Source organism: Halichondria panicea, chromosome 3 (genome assembly GCF_963675165.1).
Source record: "Halichondria panicea chromosome 3, odHalPani1.1, whole genome shotgun sequence".
NCBI lineage: Eukaryota > Metazoa > Porifera > Demospongiae > Suberitida > Halichondriidae > Halichondria > Halichondria panicea.
This window is the reverse complement of record NC_087379.1, coordinates 4,440,244-4,462,776: the sequence shown is the minus strand read 5'-3', so window position 1 is coordinate 4,462,776 and position 22,533 is coordinate 4,440,244. Positions and strand designations below refer to the sequence as shown.

General features: G+C 41.3%; 2 protein-coding genes and 1 long non-coding RNA gene across 7 annotated transcripts; 1 reads left to right on the top strand and 2 right to left on the bottom strand.

Moving 5' to 3' along the window:
- On the bottom strand, positions 1-21,066 carry LOC135333641 (uncharacterized). Of its 3 annotated transcripts, none has more exons than XM_064528642.1 (13): positions 20,932-21,066; positions 19,810-20,111; positions 18,115-18,219; positions 17,495-17,599; positions 12,946-13,050; positions 11,054-11,125; positions 10,294-10,380; positions 8,352-8,456; positions 7,232-7,336; positions 3,647-5,862; positions 3,499-3,580; positions 3,144-3,248; positions 1-634 (listed from the first exon to the last, which is right to left on the bottom strand). In XM_064528642.1, the coding sequence occupies exons 1-13, from the start codon at positions 20,940-20,942 to the stop codon at positions 276-278; spliced, it is 3,759 nt and encodes a 1,252-aa protein (XP_064384712.1). In that variant the 5' UTR covers positions 20,943-21,066; the 3' UTR covers positions 1-275. The 3 variants fall into 3 exon arrangements, with proteins under 3 accessions (XP_064384712.1, XP_064384713.1, XP_064384714.1); XM_064528643.1 differs by having other exon boundaries at positions 1-631; XM_064528644.1 differs by lacking the exon at positions 1-634 and adding an exon at positions 3,334-3,427.
- LOC135333644 (uncharacterized) lies at positions 15,040-16,985 on the top strand. Of its 3 annotated transcripts, XR_010394011.1 has the most exons (10): positions 15,040-15,459; positions 15,519-15,582; positions 15,640-15,688; positions 15,742-15,793; positions 15,850-15,888; positions 15,941-16,017; positions 16,179-16,332; positions 16,384-16,444; positions 16,498-16,550; positions 16,608-16,985. It is a non-coding gene; the product is annotated as an uncharacterized LOC135333644 (long non-coding RNA). The 3 variants fall into 3 exon arrangements; XR_010394009.1 differs by lacking the exon at positions 15,850-15,888 and having other exon boundaries at positions 16,608-16,981; XR_010394012.1 differs by lacking the exon at positions 15,850-15,888 and having other exon boundaries at positions 15,040-15,424; positions 16,608-16,952.
- Positions 21,060-22,416, bottom strand: LOC135333643 (uncharacterized). Its single transcript, XM_064528645.1, has one exon. The coding sequence runs from the start codon at positions 22,344-22,346 to the stop codon at positions 21,240-21,242; it is 1,107 nt and encodes a 368-aa protein (XP_064384715.1). The 5' UTR covers positions 22,347-22,416; the 3' UTR covers positions 21,060-21,239.
- Between the last annotated feature and the right edge of the window lie 117 nt (positions 22,417-22,533).

Sequence of the window (22,533 nt, the reverse complement as noted above, 5' to 3'; positions counted from 1 at the left end):
TGTCACAGCAATAAGTAAATTGTCAAGAGAATTTTATTATTGCTCAAAATAAATATTATTATGAATTATGTAGCATGGTAATTGAAGCAGAATACTGATGAATGCATGCATGACTAACATAAAATTGTGTTCGTGATGATTGCAAGTGCATAAAAACTGAGTAAACGTCTTCAGCCAAAATAAACAGCATGATAGAAAGTGTGTATAAGATTAAAGGATGTGTGAGTGTGGGAATAAATGCACATGCACTGCAGCAAGATAAGTGTTGAGTGTTCTTATTGTGGAACTCTGTCAGCAATGTACTGACACACCCGAACAGCCACGTCTCCTCTCTTGAGATCCAGTAAGATGGTCAACAGGGCTCGGAACGTGGCAACAAGAGGATTGGGGGCACGCCACAGCTTCAAAGCTTCGGCCATGGCTATTTGAGTAGACCGTCGAAAAGCAAGGTATTTGATATCAGTTTGTTGGCCAGGAGTCAGGCGTAGCTTGAGAAGGTACGTGTCCACATTATCGAAACAGTCAGCCAAGTTGTACAGATCGTGTTCTATGATCTCTGTGTCCAGCTGGGTGTCACTGATTCCAGTCCTCCTTTTAACAACAGCGAGTGTTAGACCATTCACCACCAATTCTTCTGGGTGTAAAATAGAGGATATAACGTACACTGATCAAATGAAAGCATAGATGAAGAAGAGAAAGGGATTGAAAACGCATGTCATTTGACGTCATGTTTTACTATGTTTTGTACGTTGTGTGGGCAAAACCCTTTGAAGTCTAGGCGTGTTACGCCTAGGCTGCTGAAGAACATTGGCTATTTTCGTCTGTAATCACAAAAACAAGAGCTAGATATTGCGACTGAGATGTGCTTCATAAAGAATATACTAAGTACAAAGCTGTGCTACTCTTGGAAAGTTGTCTGAACGTCCCTTAAAGGATGCCAAAGTTTAAAGTCCATTAGTATAGTTATGCCTCGGTGCGCATGCGCAAGCGAGGTATACGGTAGTGTGTTTGTGTGTCTGTCTGTGTGTAGACTGTTTCAGCTGCTCAAGGATCAATGAAGTGCAAGTAAGAGTTTCTATAGGCTTCTAGTCATGTTTTCTTGGCTTGTTATTTGTGGATTTACAAAATAAAGCTTCGTTCTCGAGTTATGCCTAGTTTTGCTTACTTGGAATGCCATTGCAGCCTTTTCAGAAGAGTCCGTAGCAAAACTTGTTCACCGAGTGTTGCTACTCTACTTAGTAGTTAACTCTGCACTAGAACACTAGCTATTGGTACCTGCAAGAGTGAGAAGAGAGCTGCAAGGCTCTGCTGACTTGCAGCCATTAATTTTAGACTTGAACTTTTGGCATCGATCGTTTTAACAACGATCATCGTCGATCATTACCCACTCTTTAAGTTTCCCTGTGATTCTGGATTCTGCATGCAGCAAAATTAATCATGATAATTATAATCAATGTGTGTATAAAAGCTAGCTATTAGTGCTTTATGTTATGTAGCTTTGGCACCTCCACCGAGGCATCAGCACCCGCGGTGCTTTCATTTTAATAGCTGCTGCTCTCATGAAACAGTGTACCGTATTTATTCACGAAGCCAGAGGTTGCTACTTTTGAAGTTTGAAAAAATATGTGCAGTCCTTGTGTCGCATATCTAATTGAAGTCGAGGACTCAACTACCCTCGACTATACAGGCCGCTCAAAATACAACATTTATAGCGGATTGGAATTGATGCTATAGGTGGTTACACATTTTAACCTCTATTTAGTACACGATAAAAAAATTCTCAACGCAGTAGTCACTGCTTTTAGAAAATGCTTGTCACAAAAATGGTGCAATCTGATTGGTTACTGAGAGGTCCCTTATTTCACTTAGATACCTCAGCAGAGGTCTTCTATATACAGAGGTTCATTATATGTACTTGCCTGCGGAAATTTATGTTGAAGTCATAGTAACGATGATGCAGTGCGTCATTAAAGTATTTATGTTCTGCAGTGTAGCTTTGCAGCTTTTATCTTACTCTTACAGCTAACACTAGCTAGTGCATGCTCTATAGTGTACAGCTATATACTTACTAAGTAGAATAGCAACTTTCTATTAACTGTTTTTGCTATGCATGATTCTCAAGAGACGGAAATGGCCTTCAATGTGAGTTTTTTTTATGTAGACTTAGCCAGAGCGAAGCTCGTTGCTTGAAACTCTTGGTTGCAGAGTCTTCTTTGTGTTAATTAATCATATTTGAAGGGTCTCCTTAAATCGAATAAATACGGTACTGAGCCGGCCGAAATAGAGAAAAATCGGCCTGGTGACCATGCACTAAGACTGCAACGGTATTCCATGCAAATATTACTAAGCAAAAACTTGCAAATTTACAATTGAAAACGTGGCTACTTGCACTTCATTAATCTCAGTCTTTGAGCAGCTATAGCAGTCTACACACACACGCACGCACACACACATGCACTACTTGCTTTGCGCATGTGCACACCGAGGCTTAACTAGAGAACTACACCCTCGGCTTGAAGTGTAGTTGTAGATGTCTCACAACTACATAGAGGAGTTGTAAAATCGAGTAGAAACCACTAGCAACTTAACAACATGCTGAAATTCAGATATAGATCTATAGAGAACCACACCCAAAGCTGTGGCAAGGGTATATGAGAGCGGTATTACTGCAGTGATCGATCATACTAGCTGGGACTAGGGTCACAGAAAGAAACCTAGAGTCTTGCCATGGCATGGAAACTGTGGTTGCTATAGTAGTGTGCATGTGCAACGAGTTGCCTCGAACTCAAGCCGCGTACATAGCTATATAGCTTATAGCCAACGTGCAAGCCAACGTGCAAGCCTAGCTTTTGCTCGCTTATATACGACAACCAAGCTTTTATGTGCAATAACCTGTTATGTTGCGGCTATCGATGCTGTAAACGCAGTGCTATGGCAGCCTGGCCAGTGAGCACAGTCAGAATCATAGACAGAAAGACAAGCGGCCTATACTATAACCTGTGGTCGCCTAATATATGCACCTCGGGTTAGTTAGTGAACAATTAAACGTATTCTAGAATCCCATGCATGTACGTGCTGACAATAAAAACAATACGTATATATGCATTTATTGTGAGCTGTTACTATATGCACGAGCAGAATACCTTTAGTGCGTGTGGTTTGACTGACTTCTGCTCTGACTTGAGTCCTCTCTCTTACTGACCAATTCTCAACCATTGGAGCTGCTCCAGCCACAACGGGGAGAGAGTCTGTGTGTATAGAGTGTATAAAATGAACACGGTGTTTATTGTGGTACATCACTATAGGATAAAGCCGGGCACATACATTACTCACACTGGATAAAGTCAGCTTTAGTCCTATTTATACTTGGCTTAATACGTCACTCCATGCACACACGTAAACATTTTCCGATACATTTCTAACTGTACTGAAAGAGTATAAGTATAATTATATAGTTTTATACATCATCTTAGACTAGCTAGTCTGGTAGTATAATACCTGTGCTTGGACAGTTTGCTATTGGCCTGGGGGCTGGTAGTAGATAATCACTAGTCTCCTTAGCAGCAACACCAGCTAGTTCCTATATATAGAGGTAATAAAGCAAGGATGAACACATACAAGTAGCCAAGTAAATGTTTCAACTCACGAGAGGGTTCCGTCCAGCAAACACACTAAGTGGATCCAGAATTCTTCTCAGTGCTTCACCACTAGAATCCCCAGTGATGCTTGCCCTCAGAACATGCTCTAGACTACCACTGATTCGATGTGTGCTCTTAATGTCACTAGAAACAGCTGAACGAACTATGTCGGAGAGTTTAGGATTCTTGCTCCAACAAGATGAAAGAGCAGAGAGGAGTCCATCAGAGAGTTTCTTATCGTGTGCTGGGTTGCATAGAGCTTGTAGAATATTCTCACCGAGATCAGCGTACACCTCAGCTTGGAGAAGCTCACTCAATGGCATAGGGTCTACACCGTTAGTCGATACTACACACATCTTTTGGCCTACAATGCTTTCAGCGATGGATTTGAGATCAAAGACGTGTGTATCTTCCAGAGGGTAGGTTACACTGTCAGGAGGAAGGAGGGCCTCCTCAGTGACTACAGTAGAGCACAACTCAATTGAAGTGTCCACAACTTTCTTTATCACAATGGAGCGCAGCTTGAAGAGGTCCAGTGAGAGATGGTGAGCTTGAATTAAAACAACCGCTTTCTTTTTGTTGACAACCTCCACCAGCACCTTGACACCGTCAGCCGTGCCCCAACAAACACCAGTCTTCCAGACAGAGCATTGGTGTTGGAGAGAGGGGATATCAGGATCTATCACAGGAGCAAGCCCCAGGGAGAGAGATATCCGAAGCAAAAGAACATGGAGAAATCGAGCGTCAAGAAACTGGTCCTTGTGAGAGCATGACATTACCCAACCGAAATGATAAGCGAGGTCGTCTCGATGCTTGAAAATTGTCGTGCGGACATCTAATCGGATGAGAGCAGGACAGAAGAAATATTTCTCGTCGAGCGTTACTGACTCGCCAACATTTTTTCGATGCTGATCAATAAGACGGAGAACTTCTGGGTCTTCAATGGGCACAGCGAACTCAAGATGAATCAAGAATCCAGTGAGCATGTCAGTATCCAAGTTAGAGAAGTGAGCAGCCAGTTTGGAGCAAGGTACCACACCAGTGCTTGTGGAGAGTTGACAGTGCTGATCGAAATCCTCTGGAGCAAATATGGTGCCATTGACTTCACCCAAAAGCTCTTGTTTCTTGAGGACAATGAAGCTCATCTCTGGTGAGACAGTATTGTGTAGAAAGAGGATGTGACCTTTATCATTGAGCTGAAAACAGATTTCAACAAGACGAGGAATGGTTGTCGGAATGAACGGTACAGCTTCTTTGTGCTTCTTGGACAGAACTTGACTGGATTCCTCTTTAATTTGTCGCTGAACTTGTTCCAGTGATACTGCAATCTCATCCTTGCGAACAAGGTAAATCAGGAACATGTGTGCATTTAAAGAAACGGCCAACTTTGATCGAATGCGGGCACAAGCAGGGCCGACAGTGTTTCGTAGTATTTTCATGCCGCTAGAATTGGAGTAGCGATTGTCCATGGGAATGAACTTCAACAGATCCAAGGTCGGATATCTTGAAACAGCTTGTAAAACAATCTCTTCTTTTTTCAAAATTTTAATTTTCTGTTTGTCGGTTAAGCAATCGACATGGCTACCTACCACAATGAGTGGGACTGTGCCCTCTATGTTGGCACACCGATTGGCAATGATCCCTAACCAATAAGAGATAGAATAGGTGGTAAGGGTGTCGTCTCTATGGAGCCCAAGGACTAAGACAATAATGGGGCGACATGCATAGACTGCTGACTTGATAATGGCAGCATGACTGCTGTAGTAGGCCTCCTGACCAGCAAAGTCACACACCAACACCTCTCCAAATATGCTGCTTTTGAATAATCGAGGGATGATTCCGGCTGTTTTCTGGCTGACTCCATCGACTTCTTTAGGGGAGACAAAGATGTTGACTAGAGATGTGAGTGCAGTTGGCTCATGTTCCATTGCTTCAATGAGAGTGCTCTTTCCTTCTCCACCGTGACCGATAACAAGCATTTTCACTGGGTTTTTCAGAGGATTCTTCGAAAAAACTTTACCAAGAGCTTTGCGATGATTTGTATAAACATCTCCGGCTGTAGCCCCGTGCTGTAACAAGAGTTGAATAATATCTTTGTTCCATGCTAGAGAGAGTGGTGTTTGTCGGTCGTCATCCTTGACATTGGGGTCGCAGCTAACATCATTCAGAAGATACTCAACGATTTTGGTATGCTGATACTTGCAGGCAATTAGTAGAAGACCATCTGTAATTGACGTCAAAAATCTAGTATAATAATTATCTAATGGTGCTTTTAGTCTAATTTATGAAGAATTTATCGATATTGTGTCAGTTGCATGTAGGTTACTATAGCTGTGTTACTTATAATTTAATTGTCGTCACTTTACTGATATTTAACATGCAGATCGATGAGGTACAATTTAGACAAAATTAATCATGAAGTTAGTTGCACAAAACAAAAAGGATTAATCATTAGATGGAAAACAAAACTATAACAAAGATGATCATAAAGATGTACATACAAGTATATTAATTAACTTTATACAGGTATAATTCTAAACGATAACTACTAAATATAACTACTAAATATTCATTGTCCTTACACACAGTCGTCCTCAAGTATAAGGGGACCTTTGCACATTTAAATATTAATGGTGTCTCGTACCGTCTCATAACAAACTTGATATACTGTAATTATAACTCAGTGCATGCGCATGCGTAACCGAGGTATACGGTAGACTAGTGTGCTCACGTGTGTGTTATTGTTCAACCGTTGCAATGCAGTGGCGGATCCAGGGGGAGATCCCAGGGTACCACGGATCCCCCTTTCAGTCTAGCTATTATGGCTTTAGTACAGTTACCAGCTAGCTTTTTGTAGCTAATTCAATGATTGTACCTGCACGTTGTTTTGATGTATCAACTGCCAAGAGAGTGTTTAAAGTCAATGGTTCGCCTAGGCTATAGCTAGCTCTACGCAAGCCTATTATGGAAGTGGGCGTAATCCCAAAAAATTTGGAACTCCCCTTTCCTTTTTCCTGGATCCGCCACTGCAATGGCCCTTCAAAGTAAGCAAACTAGCCATCTCGATAGTATTAAACAATGTTTTGCGAGCATCAAACATACAGTGCAAACTTGGGGAGTGCTAACGGCTTCACAAAAATAAGATAGCAAATTATCGATACAGTACATGTATAACATCACGATCCTTGCCGGATCGCAAAAGTTAGCTTGCAAATTGTCAACATTTGGCTCATTACGCATCGGTGCGCATGCGCAAGCGAGGTATACGGTAGTGTGTTTGTGTGTCTGTGTAGACTGCTACAGCTGCTCAAGGATCAAGGAAGTGTAAGTAAGAGTTTCTATAGGCTTCTAGTCATTTGGATTTTAATTCGTGGATTTGCAAATAATGCTTCGTTCTCGAGTTATGCCTAGTTTTGCTTACTTGGAATGCCATTGCAGCCTTTTCATTAATTTTAGTAATAATTATGGCACAACATATTGCACCTGATACCAAGTCACTGATAATCTACTGGATATAAATTTCACATAATCATGCAGCACTTTACTTCATTCACATAGATATCGTATTAGCTAACATGTACTAACTTAATTACCTTTAACGTCCACATTGCACTCCAAGATCAAGTGCTTGATGGTGTCCAGGTGCCCCTCTCTGGCAGCCACTTCCAGTAGAGTTAGTCTATCACTGGTCACAACTCCTATTATAGTGGTGTATCAGATAGTGTCATTATTAACCCGAGGCTGGGCTGCGGCTGTGGGTTATAGCAGTTGGTCTGTTTGTCTGTTTTGTGATTCTGAGTTTGTTTACCTGGATGTCAAAGTGTACGTTTACAGTGTCGATAGCCTAAGTTATTAGTTTTAATTGTGGCAGATTTTCGAATAAAAGCCGAGCAAAAGCTGAACTTGTACGTTACCTTTAGATACACAGCTTTGATTCGAGACATCGAAACTATATCTAGTCCATCCCGTGGAGACCATCCATGCCTGTGCTTTGTGAAGACTGGTTTAAAGAAGATATTCGAAGACAGAAGATTCTGTTGTAAAAATGCCGTTCTCAAACCGAAGGCCTTAATTGCCCCGGTTTAGTCTCATGAATCAGCTGCCCTTCTTTTGAGAAGACCGTCTGAGCACTCTTGTTACAGTTTTGTTGCACATGCTGGAAACAGATTGACTTATTCTAGTCAGGTGATATTATAGGAGGCAATAAAGAACTGCACGTTGCTCAACGCATTTGGATAATCATTAACGCATGCATTACGCATGGTAAACGCTTCATACGTAGAAGCTGCTACGAAGCATAAGCAAGCCAAGCAGGGCCCTTGGGCACAGAGTTAGCACCACAGGCAAAACACAAATAGATTGAAGCAGGTTCTTCAGAGAGAGAGAGATGCCTGCGCTTGCCACTTTGTACAATTAACAAATACGCGGGGGCATAAGGTCACGAATTAATTACATTCCATTGGTCTGGCTCATTCCATTGTGAAATGATCTCAAGACAAGAGTGCTCAGACCCCTTCCCAAAAGAAGGGCGGCTGATTCATGAGACTAGCCCCGGATGTGCATGGGGGTGATGTAGACAATGTACAAACTTGCATGATTATGATAAATGTTGCCCCAACTATCGCCAAGGGTTCTGCTCTAAATAGTTAACAGAACTTTCGTCTGACTGTAGTTCATTCACATTGAACTAATATAACACATATAGCGACTTACCGTTAACATCCACATTACAGTCTGAGATCAAGTACTTGATAGTGTTCAGGTGCCCCCATTTCACTGCCATTCCCAGTGGAGTTAGTCCATTCATGGTCACAGCTCCTATATAGCCATGAGTCAGACAATGTCAACACATTGTCCCAGAAACAATCAATAGCGTAAACCATCGATTATCGACCTATATCTATTATTGGCCAAACATCAATCAATTATCGACTAGGTTAGCATACGGAGAAATGTAACAGTATAATCCGTACTTTTGTGTGTCAGTTTGCGAAGAAGCTTACTTCAATCAAGAGCCATCGACATTCTCAGGCAAGTAGTAAGTCAGCTATTGTAGAGTTTCTATATTGATAGTAGAATGTTTTGAGTGTTTGCATTAACCAGAAACTTAGTTAATGGTGTCTGTAGCTTGCTTTCTTTTTTGTATTAACTATAGCTATAATTATATGTACTAAATAATGCAGCTGTCCCGCTGTAAGATGCCCAATAAGAAAAATAAGGTGTTTAAACATACGACTAATCAACCACCACCATCCGATTCCCACCTTAAAAAAAGCAACAGGAGTTTGAAGAGAAAACAATGGAGGACTGATGAGCAAATGCTAGCTGCGATAATAGTGTTCAGACTGACCACATATCCGCGGTGACAAAGCTGCTGACTTGCACGGTGTACCACGTTCTACGTTGAAAGACAGACTAAGCGGACGAGTGTCATATATGGAACTAAAAGTGGCCCTGTGCCTTACCTTAGTGTGAAGGAAGAGGAAGAACTGTCCACCCATTTACTCGATGTGTCTAAATTAGGTTATGGAAAAACTAGATGTGATGTCATGTGTTTGGTAGAGACGTATGTACGGCAGAAAGACGTACTGTAAAATAACGGATGGGTGCTGCATGGTGGCAGAACTTTATGAAGAGGAATTACCCAAGTCTCGGACTTCGTGCTGGTGATTCTATTGCTGGAGTAGACGCATGCATGGATGCTATCAATGCTAAAAATATGCAAGAGTAATTTGACCTATTGAGAAGTGTGTTGGACGAGTTTTATTGTGATGCCCATCCAGAGCAAATATACAACATGGATGAAACGAGCGTTCCATTGGAACCTCGCTCCCCAAAAGTCGTAGCGCAGAAGGACAAAGAAAGATCCGTTGCCGCACTTCGGGGCAGAAAGCACAAATTACAGTTATCGGTTGTGGAAGTGTGACTGTGGTGAAGTGAGTGGAAGTCGATATGCCGTCAGTGATAAAGGTTGGATCGATCAAGAGCTTTTTCTTCTGAGTGCTGTTTCACAGTCCCCACTTATTCTATTGTTAGATGGTCATACTTCTCACTTTGAACCAAACAGTATCCAGTTTGCTAAAGATAGTGAAGTCATAATCTTCTGCCTTCCTCCACCACACATGAGTCTCTTGACTATAGTCTTTTTGGGCCAGTGAAGATGCACTGGCAACAGGCATGCTACACATTTTACCAAAAAAACCCCGGTAAAGTTTAATCAATCGATCACTTCGGAAAAAAGCTGTCTTGACAACCATTCATGACAACTATTGCTGTGTGTGTTATGGATCACTTGAAGAAGATATTGGCACTGGAAGAGAATGGCTACAATGTAGTTGTGTGAGATGGATCCATGAAGATTGCATTGATACGGACGATATGGACAGTTCTACCAACAACCTCTCTGCTAGAGTCAGCATGCATGCATTTCTGATTGGTACTATGCTGTTACTAAGGATAGTGTGCTATAAAGACATCTAATGATGTACATTTTACAATTTATTGCAGTATCTGTTCAGATGTATATCTTTGTTGCATTCACCTACACAAAAATTGTACCAATATTCCCAAATTTGTGGTATTCTACTCTGTAGATTACAGGCACTGTATCATTGTTTAAACGGTTGAAATAACAGCGTAAAAAATTGTAACTTACTATCAACATCCACATTGCACTTATTAATCAGATACCGGACAAGTGTAGTGTACCCAAACTTGCAAGCCAGGAGAAGTTGATTGTTCTCTGTGGAAAAAACCATGACAAGTAAATCTTTTAAAAATACTGGATTATATACCTCTATTCTGATAACCAAACTCCTCCAAAAAATAAGGCGGCATCCGTTAACAAATGACCATTACATCTAAAATGAAAACACCGCGGGTCCTGATGCCTCGGTGGAGATGCCAAAGCTACATAACATAAAGCTACTGATAGCTTTTATATACACATGCACATTATAATATCATGATGCATTAATTAATTTTGGTGCATGCAGGCAGAATCCAGAATCACAGGGAAACTCAAAGAGTGCATGGGTAATGATCGACCATTTGTTGTTAAAAACGATAGATGTTAAGTCTAAAATAATATTAATGGCTGCACCAGCATGCAGAGCTTTGCAGCTCTCTTCTCACTCTTGCAGCTACCAATAGCTATAGCGTTCTAGTGCAGAGCTAACACTAAGTAGAGTAGCAACACTCGATGGACAAGTTTTCCTACGCACTCTTCTGAAAAGGCATTCCAAGTAAGCAAAACTAAGCATAACTCGAGAACCAAGTATACAAATCTAGAAGCCTATAGAAACTCTTACTTGCACTTCATTGATCCTTGAGCAGCTGTAGCAGTCTACACACACACAGACACACAAACACACTGTATACCGCTTGCGCATGCGCACCATAACAATGAATCTCACCGTTAATTTTGGTCGCTACATCTCCGTTATCTTTCAGTGTCAGCTCTAGGATACGAACTGCTTGTGCAGAATCTAAAGTGAGAAAAACAATTGTAGTTTGAAATGCAGCAATCAGATATACCATTGTTATTCTAAAAAACATGTGAAAAATTGCTAGGATTAGCCAGGGAAAGCACCAAAAAGCGTGGAAACAAGCAAGCTGGAGGGCTGAGTGCAATATATATGCCATGCATCCCGAGTGCACGTAGTTTATATCCCGAGGGCATAGCAACATAACACCGTCTTAGTAACAATAGAACTGTAAAATGACAGAGACAACCCTATAGACACAGCTCCATGCATCTCTTCTTCTTTTCTAGACGATAATTATGTACCTGTATCTGCTGCGTATAAGATTGGCATGGACCAACGAATGGCTTGTCACAAATTGTTGCTGCAAAACAGCCCCACCCCACTAATACTGCTGCAAAAATAGCTCCACCCACTAGCTACTGCTGTTCGACGGCCTACGTACCTCATAACCAAGCCAAAGAAGCTTGCCTCTATACTGCTGCAACACAGCTCAAGCCCCCAGCAAAAAAAGGCACTTCTAGATGCTTAGTGCGAAGCAGAATTGAAGGACTTATCTCATGCATCATGCGTGAGGACTAGATTATATATAGGAACACAGAATCTTCCACAAAATGAACTTTGGTCATTAAAACGAGCATGGTTGCAAAGAAGAAATTCCAGCAGTGCTGAACATTAACAGTGTCCTGCATGTTATTACGTTTTAGTAGCTACAACATGTCAACTATAAGTGAGAATACAAATATGTCTTAAATGAACATAATAATACTAGCACTGTCTACTAAAGCAATTTCCTTGTGGCTAACCGTGCATCTTATTCCATACTGCTATATACTTATTCCATACTTGCAGCTTATTCCATACAGCTTATTCCATACTCTTTTGCATGAGGAAAAAAGGAAAATTTGTACAAGGATGTTCTACATTTGTAGGGGACCAGAGAGAAATAGTTAATTGTTCTGCTGCTGTACATCATATTAGTTCTGGGTTGTTTGGGAAGTCAGTCAGATTGTGCAGTATTTTAAACAGTGGCAGAGCACAGCAGCAAGGCGCCTCAGCTGCAGAGTAGGAAGCCTGGTCATGCGTTTTAGAAGAAATCATGGTCGATCATTTCCCGACTCTTTTGCATTGTTTCTACATGCAAATTAAATTATTTATCATGCCGGAAAGCAGCTTCCACCAAGGCATCAGCACCCATGGTGCTTTCATTTTAAAAAGAAAACACCTGGAGTTGAGGATGCATGCATGCGCGTAACATTGAGAAAAACGGATGAACACGCTCAAACAGTATAAATTCAAGAGTTGGTGGTTGAATTTGCATCCTATATATGGTATGTTCCAGTGGACCGGATTCTTGTTTCCACGCTTTTTGGTGCTTACCCCTGCCAATCCTATCACATTTCAAATGCATTTTTTGGGAAAAATCCCCTTGTGCAGGAGTAAGTGCATGGGTGTAAAATGTCCTAGAGATGGGACTTAAGAGAAACTGTTCCACGAAAACTTGCGTACTTACTTACTTTAAAATGTTGTCGCATACATTGTATGCAACCGTTGGGGCAGTTACAGCTGGAATAGACAGACACATGCACACATATACACACACACACACTCAGCTTTTATTATCGTACTCTTCGTGCAGCTACACCTCGAAGCAGCGTTTTAGGCAGCCGCATATAAAGAGCTAAAAAGCTAAGCAGTTAAGCTGAATTTTTACTGCACAGTTGATAGAGGAAAGGGTGGGGGGGGGGGAGTCAGCCCCAGTCTAGATACCACATCTGAGTTGCAATAAAAATGTTGCTGCGGCATTGCACGTGCTAAGTTACCGTTGAAATCCACATCACATTCAGTGACGAGGAACTTGATTATGTTCAGGTGCCCCTTTCTGACTGCCACTCCCAGTACAGTTAGTCCATCACTGGTTACAGCTCCTATTGTGGTGAGTCAGACAGTTTATTAACATAAGTGCACCACTCGGTAAAAATAACATTATTAATGGCCAAGCTGCATGCACATTCAGCACAATTTCATGCTTAGGAATATGTGAGGGGATGAACTTACTACACGGATTCTGTATATAATTATTATTATGCCATAATTATAATGTCAAACTGCTAAGTGCTGCTAACATTTCATTGTACTCACTATATATTATTAGAAAAAATGTGCATGTTCATGCTTTGATGTGGCCACCCTTAATGAGGTAGTTATATCAGCTAAGAGACCTGCTAGCAGGTCACTTAGTACTAAGTGACCTGCGGGTAGTTGGCGCATGAATCTCATTAAAATGCCCAAGAATTACATTTTTAGAGCTGTAATAATTATTATTATCACCAATCAAGTATCATTTTTAAAAAGTAGAAAATACATTAGACTACATTACATCATCTGTAATTGATCTGATTGGCTAAAAACAGTAGATTACATGGAAGCATAATCTACTGTAAGGTACTTATTCTACAGGAAATGGGCGCATATTCTACAGGAAGTGGACACATATTCTACAGGAAATGGACGCATATTCTACAGGAAGTGACAAATAATTTGCAGGAAGTTCTCAAAAGTTGGAATGAAATTTTTAGTGAAAGTGACAAGAAGATGACAAAAACATTATAAAAAACACAGAATGCAATAGTTTGTTTAGTCAATATCCATTCTTTCCATGTCCACTGTTGCTTTGTATTGCTTTTTCCAGTTGGGCATGGGCAAAGGGGCCAGGAAGCATCAAAAACACTTTAGCAGTTGCTTGACACTTTCTATTGAGGTTTCATGCCGGTCCAGTCTGCTCTATACCCCCTCCACTCCACCACAGTGCTTCATTCTTCTTCTTGTAGTGTTGCAGAGTCAGTTCTAGCATAGTTCTATGTTCTTTTTACTTGTCTGTTCTTTCCAGTATCTTCAGGAAGCGTTTCACAAGCTTTACTAAGTTTTACTGTAGTTTTTCATTGTTTTGAAGCCGTCTTCTTGTCTTTTTCTGTCAACTGGTGTCTCTCACAGCTCGTCCAGCTCGTCCAGCTCGCACAAATTCAATTTCTGTTGCTACGCACCAAACCTGGCTTTTTATAACCACGGCCCGCGCATGCGCAATGAAGTCCAAGTTAGATAGACCACACCCACTCGTAGAATATGTGTCTTAGTAACCGCCTTGGTTACGGTTAGATTCCCTCGGCTTTGCGCCTCGGTCTAACCGCAACCGCGGAGGTTACATAGACACATATTCTACTCTTAGGTGTAGTCTATCCTATACATAAACTACTGCTTGATGTTAATAGTAATATTAGTTCCACCAGTAATAGATATGGTAGGCATAAAGTTCTCTTGGGAATCTTGTTGCTTGAGACACACACGCTTAGACTTCGGTTCTTGCTCCTCAACTGTAGACACAGTCTTACAATTTAGAAAATCAGAGGTAAGTTCTTTTAGCTTGTTTGAGGTTCGTTTGTAAGCTCTAACCCCGTCCGTGCTCGAGTGGCCCGTTCTGCTCATAATCAGTTCATCGACTTGAGCATCAAATAGTCTAGTTGCCGAAGACACTCTCAACGAATGGTTGGTATAATGCCTGTCATATCCTCTATCTTTCATCAGGTTGTACACCACTTTGGACAGGACATTGTGCCCGAGAGGAATAGCAGAATATACCATACATTTGGTTTAGGGCACCTCAATGGTGTCAAATAGAGAGCGAAATTGGGTCTTTTGGGGGGACATTTGGAGTTGTATAACTTGTAAAGTCGTACAACACACCTGTAGGATTATCATCATTTGCATATTGGTAGGCACTCGTTTTCTGCTTGTCAGTCCACCTTGATTTGCTTTAGACACATCTTCACTGTATATTAGGTACGCACGACTGCCAGGAGGCTCTAAAAGTTGAATTTGAGAGCTAGATCTAGTTCAGTAGCTTCTTGCAGCATTGCAGCTAGCTCGTGATGGGTACCGGTACGGTACACAGCCAATAATCCACGGGCCTGTTTCAGGCCCGTGGGGAAAATCAGTTGAATACAGGCCGGAATACGGGCCTGTATGCGAATGTAATCGCCCACGGCCTGCTTACATCCTGGAACCACAGGCCCGTTACAGCACGTACATCCTGTCCTGAATACAGACCGTAAATAACGGGCCTGTTTCAGCCACGTCCTGCTTACAGCCTGTGCAGCCAGTGTATGCGCATGCGCAGAGAGAAAGTTGCTTAGCTACGAAATCCACCAAGAGACTGAAAAGGTGCTTCAGTTTGATCTTCTCGTTCAGTTGCAGCTTTAAAGGATGGATGGAGTAATTATATTATTTATGGAGCTGACTGCCAAGGCCAGCTTAGCAAGAAAAAGAGAGAGAGAGAGGAAGTAAGTAGAGTCTAAATAAGGAGCTAGTATAGTAGGTCTAACTTCTGTCCATTTATCAGCTGCTAGATGTCTCTGCAATTCTTCTCTCACTGTCTCTAGGAGTCTAGCTCTATAGGCTACAAGGTGTGCTATGTGGTCATGCATAAATAATTATGTTGACAGAGTTATTTCGTATTGCAGATCTGGTTGCCTCTGACGCAGGTTGTTGACTTCTTCTGCAATGTTATAAGTGAGTGCTCAGCTGGTTTTTAAAATGTTGGTCTATATGCTGCTTATGTATAGGAATACACATCTAAAAAGGAGGATATGCACCTCTACAATGACTACTAAATAGGTGAGTACGAGGTATATAGAATGCATGTAAATGTATACCTATGATATTATCTACAGTTGTCTGTGTCATCATTACTTTACGAGCTCGAGATTCAGGTTCTATTATTGACTCACTTACTCGAACTTGTTTACGTATTCACACATACAGATGTACCTGTGTCTATGTCATCATTACTGTACTGATTGAGCTCGAGATTGAGGTTCCTTGTCACACTACTTGAGAATGTGAGCCAATTAATAATTATTTAACTCACTTTAAACTCGTGTACTGATGCACACATACAAATGTACATATATAAATTGGAATGCTCACGCCATCAATGATTTCAACCTATCATGACCAGAAGGTATTTTATAATAATTATTGTCGTTTACATTGATTACAGCATCGTGGACACACCTATACTTTAGGAACTATCAGAATTTGGCAAGTAAGCAATCATATAAAAACTTTATTTGTGTTTTGCTTTAGTTAAGTTACTGGCTGCGGACATGGCTGGTCTGTGACAGTACAAACAGTCAAACAAATAATGTATAATGGTAAGAAACATTATTTTCTTTGCAACCATATTCACTATAATATATACACAGTGACTGAGGACATGGCTGGTCTGTGGACAGTACGAACAGTCGAACAACACATTATTTATTGGTAAGAAACATTTTCTTTGAAACGATATTCACATGTCTTCTTTATACACACAGTGACAGAGGACATGGCTGGTAGTACAAACAGTCAAACAGAAACTTTATAAAATGTAAGAAACATTTTCTTTGCAACGATAATTATTCACATGTCTTCTTTACACACACAGTGACACACTCGAGCAGCACAAGCACTAGAAGAAACATTCCTATTAGTGTTGTAAACTGTCGAGCTGTCTGGCTATGTTTGTTTCTTAAAAATGTTAACACTTTGTGGAATTATTCATGCCAAACTCAGCTTTTAACTGTATAAAAGCAAACCGGAACTAACTGAGAACATAGGGCTGCTTACAGGCCGTACTCAGACTGCTTTCAGCCCGTTCCACGGCTGATTACATGCTGAAATCCACAGGCTGCTAAACAGTATCTAACCAAACAGTTGAATACACCACGTGGATTTATACCTGTAACGGGCCCGTGGATTTTTGGCTGTGTAGCTTTGCAGCAGTATCCATGCTGGTAGCTATGCAGCAGACCACAATCCAGGAAGTGACGCATTTTCTAAGCCAGGTAGACTAGGTGTAGTCCGGTTTCTTAGTAGTATTGAAAACCTTCCTTAGTAGTATTGAAAACCTTCCGGAGTGTGTGGCTTCTGCACGACTACTAATTGACCTCGGCTGCACCCGGTGAATTAGTGGTCATGCCTCAGCAACAACACTCCTGGGGTTCTCAATACTACTAAGAAACCTAGTACACCTAGTCACCTAGATCAAACCGGTGTCAGCCACACATGTGCAGAGCACTTAGCACATTACAAACAAGGAAATGTGGTTGGACGATAGTGAATTCGCAATACTATATGGCAGCATAGTAAGACGCTCCCCATCCCCTCATATGCTCCTACCTTAATGTGACTATTATATACTGAAATGTACTTCAGAATACATCACTACAGCACTGATAATCTACTGGTTAGCAACCAAGAGCAATAATGTATATATACACTAATACAAGGTTAAAATGTTCTTTATAATTATGCACATAATAATTAATTTACCTTTGACATCCATATTGTACTCCATGATAATGTACTTAATGATGTCCAGGTGCCCCCATCTGACCGCCTCTCCCAGTGGAGTTAGTTCAAGTGGTGAATCAGACACTTTAATTAACAAAAAGTGCATAACTCAGTAAAAAGTCAATTGTGTGTATATATGCGCATGCATACATGGTATCTGATAGATTTATAGTTGATACCTGATATGCTTGGATGAGGCAATTATTAGACACACACATTGGAATATGATTTGTGCCAATAATTAATGAATTAAAATGCAAATACAAATACCGTATAGCGCGAAATTTTCGAGGGGCTTAATTTTCGCGGATTTCGTGGCTTAGAATTCTACACGAAAATTAAGTCTACGAAGATTGTTCTTTAATTAGAATTACCTGCTATCGTGCAAATATTTAAAGGCGTGGCTTCCGGTAAGCAGTCATTCCGCGAACATTGTGCAACGAAATGGCTTTTAGAGGCCAATCCACGAAATATAAGTGCCTCGAAAATTTCGCGCTATACGGTATACCTCTACATGTATATAGACACAAGCCACCTCCTTGGTTAATACTATAATTACACTTGCACACGGTTTATGGGCTTTGCATGTGCTAACTTACCATTGACATTCACGTTGTACTCCTTGATCAGGTACTTGATAATGCCCAGGTGCCCCCATCTGACTGCTGTTCCCAGTGGAGTTAGTCCATCACTAGTCACAGCTCCTATATAGTGGTGAGTCAGAGATCAGATCAGAAGTGGTATGGAAGTATATATGTATAAATTGTCAGTAGGAAACTAGAGCACTGAAGCGCAGAAGCCTCGACGTTATATAGTCGGGGTTGTATAAAGTTCCAAAATGTCAAACAGCAGCTCAGAGCTCATTTGCAGTCCATAGGGCTGTCTTACAGTCAACATGGTGGGAGGGGCTGGTGGTATATAGAGTACGCATGCGTAGGATTAGATAGTTTGATGTCTCGAATAAAAGCCACGTGTAATAGCTAGCTGTAAATGCAGCACTATATGGCATCCAGGTGAGCCGACTCAGAATACACACACAATATAAACAAACTATAGAGCACTGCAGTTGGCGTCTCATATACAAATTATGTGAAAAGCAGCAGTATGTATATATGAACATTGAAACATAGCAGCAACTAACATGTACGGGTAAGCTAGAGAGCTAAATTATAGATTTGAACGCTCTGACAAGTACAATCACAAGGCTTTGAAACATGCAATGGGACTTGGAACACAGCAGAGTCAGCAAAGACACCTGGAGTGTTACAAATAGGGCACCTGGCATGCACTGGGAATGGAGCAGTCTCACAGTAGAGTCTGTAAAGAAACCAAGAGTCCTCCCACAAAGGGCTCCACGTGGCTGTAGTGCGCATATGTAATAGCATGCTTCAAACGGAAACTTTACGGGGAAATTATCCAATAATTTTGCGCATGCGCAAGCAGTCAGTATAGCAGGCCTCCTTGTTGAGGCCTTGTGAAGGAGGCTATGTAGAGGCGAGCTTCTTTGGCTTGGTTGTGAGGTACATGTATGTAGGCCCCGTGTAGGGTGGTGCGGTTTAGCACCAGCAGTGGTGGGGTGGAGTAGTGGGGCCAGCAGTAGTGGGGTGGGGCTGTTTTCAGTATAATTATTTGTAGTGTGTCTAGAAGAGAGAAAAGATGGAGCTATGTCTATAGGGTTGTCGCTGCCGTTGATAGTTATGTTGCTATGCCCTCGGGATATAAACTAGTTACAACACGTGCACTTGGGATGTATGGAACATATTGCACTCAGCCCTCGGGGCTTACACCCTCGTTCAGTGCAATATATGCCATACATCCCTCGTGCATGTTATAACTATAACTTATAACACAGACGGGACTGTCAGATTTTTATTACACGCTTGTTGACAATGTGATATAAGTTAAATTGGTTATTACTCCGCTTCACTATAGTGCACACATGGCTCAGTAGTGACGTTTGCCCTCGGGGCCTGCTGCTACGTTACTACCGAGCCAAAATATTCCATGTGGCACTGTGGCTGTATAATAACCTATATCCTGTCATAATAAATGTCATCCCATGATAATAAATTCTATGCTACTATAGGGATTCAAAGTTTAAAATTCAACCGTCAGCGTGTATCGAATCGGCTGAGCTTAGTCTATGAAGCAAGCACAACACTTAGTACAACACTTAGTGCAACGTCTACTACTTCCTCAAATAAAAACAAAACAGTTTTAAGTAACAAGTTGTGTTGCTGTTTTTGGTATCAATTTCACCTGTACATGACCCACACATGCATACCCTGACTTACCTAGGTCACACTGTCCAGTTGCCATCAGTAACTGGACACATTTCAGGTGTCCCACCCAGCAGGCGTAGTGCAGGGGAGTAAGCTTCAGAATGGTATCCTGTACTTGGACATTGATGTCATCTTGCTGTGTCAATACCTTCACTACATCAGGTTTGTTGTTAAGACATGCTGCATGGAGAGCGGTTCGTCCATAGTAACCAATGTTCCTCCAGTTCAGAGGAGCTTCTCTAGCCAGTAGTTTCTCCACCACGTTCACATGACCGCCCTCGGAAGCCTCATAGAGTTGATCACCAAGATCATGACTATACAGTGTATACAGTGGCAGGCGGTAACAATGAAGGGGAGAAATTATCAATATTTGTATGTTTACCAATTACAAAAAACGAAACGGTGAGTCGGTCTGTCATATAGCTGATGTGACTGCATTTACAAAATCCTAGGATCGCGAGCTAGCTAATATACCATCACTTGCTATAGCTATATACCCACATTAAAAACATGCAGAGGAAGCTCATTAAAGGTCACTCAATATTGGATTCTGTGCTATTGAACATCTGGATCCAGTTCCTCTACTATTAGCATGTACTCCAATTAGAGAGAGTGTACAGATTTGGTTTTTAATTAGGTTTTGCATTACCGTGCAACGGGAAATTTTCGTGAGGTGCAAAATTTCGCGTTTTTCGAGGGCAGACAGAAGACGTGAAAATTAAAACTGGGATAAACTCCCACGCACCGGTATTTCGGTTTTATGGGCATTGCAACGTGAATATTAGAACCCACGAACATTTCTGCTGAGGGCCCTGGAGCTAAATAGCGAAAATATGCACCCGCAAAAATTTCCCGCTAGATCTATACGGTATATAAAATAGAGAGTATGTACTTTGGTAAGCATTGTATACACATGCATTAATATATACATGCATTAATAATTGTGTATTTTCCCGGTATAGGCTATTAGAGAAAAATTGGCCTGGGAACAAGACTATAAGGTGGGAGTTTATGGCAACACCCCACGTGTTACAGTGATACAGAAGGCCAAGTGGGGATGTAGAATAAATTTGTATGGGTAGATCTACTTGTAGCCCGGCTGTATATACTACTACTAGATCTAGCTCTGCTCACCTTGTTGCCATAGTGCTGACCGGCCTGCCCTGGGAGGTTGGAATAATTAGCTTCAAAATAATTATAGCCTAACTGTAGTGTAGGAGACTTGATAAAGTGAGCTCTACATGTCCTGTGATTTATTTGCCTGACTGTAACATAAAAGAAATTGAGTTAATGATCTTTACCCATCCACATTTTTACACACGTGCACGCTAATGTCGCTATTATGAAGTTTTGTCACACAATTAAAAGTAAATGTTCATGATAACACTTAGTGATAAATCACTGTAGGATTTTATGCAAGTTACACACAGCACAGAATTAGCTTAGCTATATCTATGGCCTTGTGCCGATGTCCGTAAACAGATTCTCATGACAACTGTCATGTCAGTAATGGAATAGAGTAGAATTAACGCTAGCACTACCTCAGTCACCCTCTGGCTGATTTCTAGCACCAACCAAGCTGAAGAAGGACCTTGCTGTCCGTGATATCCCAAGCACGAGCCAAAAAACAGATGTGTGGTTAGAACTCCTCTTCCGGCTGTTAATAGAGAGTACAGGATCGAAAATACAACAGTAGCGTATGTAATAGTCACAATTTTTTGTTTGGTTCGTTTAGTTTTAGCTTGATGTCGCTGTAACTCTTTGTTAGCAAATATCTGCTTATGTTCAGCAGTGTTGGGGTCTAAAGTCAATGAGGATCCATCTGACAAACGCATTGATTTTGTCTCTGATCGGTTGAGTTTTCGTAGCACTCGATTTCCAGCGAACAAGAATAGCACACAAACTACTACACCTGCAACTGCCAAAAGAAATTCGCAGATTAGAATTGCTATTATACCTTGATAGTGTACAGACATGGCAATAACCTCGGCAACAATCACAATGATAAAAATGACAAACACCACGGGCAGTATGATTTTCCACTGGTGATGCCACGACTCTCCTGGTTTTGTGTTGATTTTTAATAGGGCGACAATCATCAGTGTGTAGCTTGCATTCAGGCTTGGGAATCCAAGAGCCTCGATACTTCTCGATATGATAAACCAGCCAGGAAACGATGTGGCGATAAATCCAACTAGTCCAAATGGATCTAATGCCAACCATAATGCACGACTGAAACTGAGAATAGCGATGCATGTATATACAGTAAAAAATATTTTACTTTGCAGTCTGACACAGTTTTTCTTGAAGAGCAGCAATGTTGACACAACTCCCAGACCCAGAAAAGCTACAGCTAGTACTGCACTGTACACATAGAAAATAACGTTCCATGTTAAGTCTCTTTCAGTCCACACCGTGAAGTTCTGTGGAGCAGTGAGAGCCAAGATCTGATATGGCTCCAAGTCCTCTAGAAAAATGTCTTTGTATTCTTCACAGCTAGCCATCTTTGACATGCATGCACATTGCTTCACTGGATATAATATCCACATGCATGATCTTTATCAGTCTATAGGCTATAGGCTTAACTTTCAGTATGTGTTGACATATACAAGCAGGGTTTCATCTAGTGGGGGGGGGGGGCTGGGGTGAACCCCCCCCCCCCAAATTGTTGTACATCATCACATTAGTATACTGTCTATGATGTGCAATATGTAACTAGATCTTCTACTGAGCATG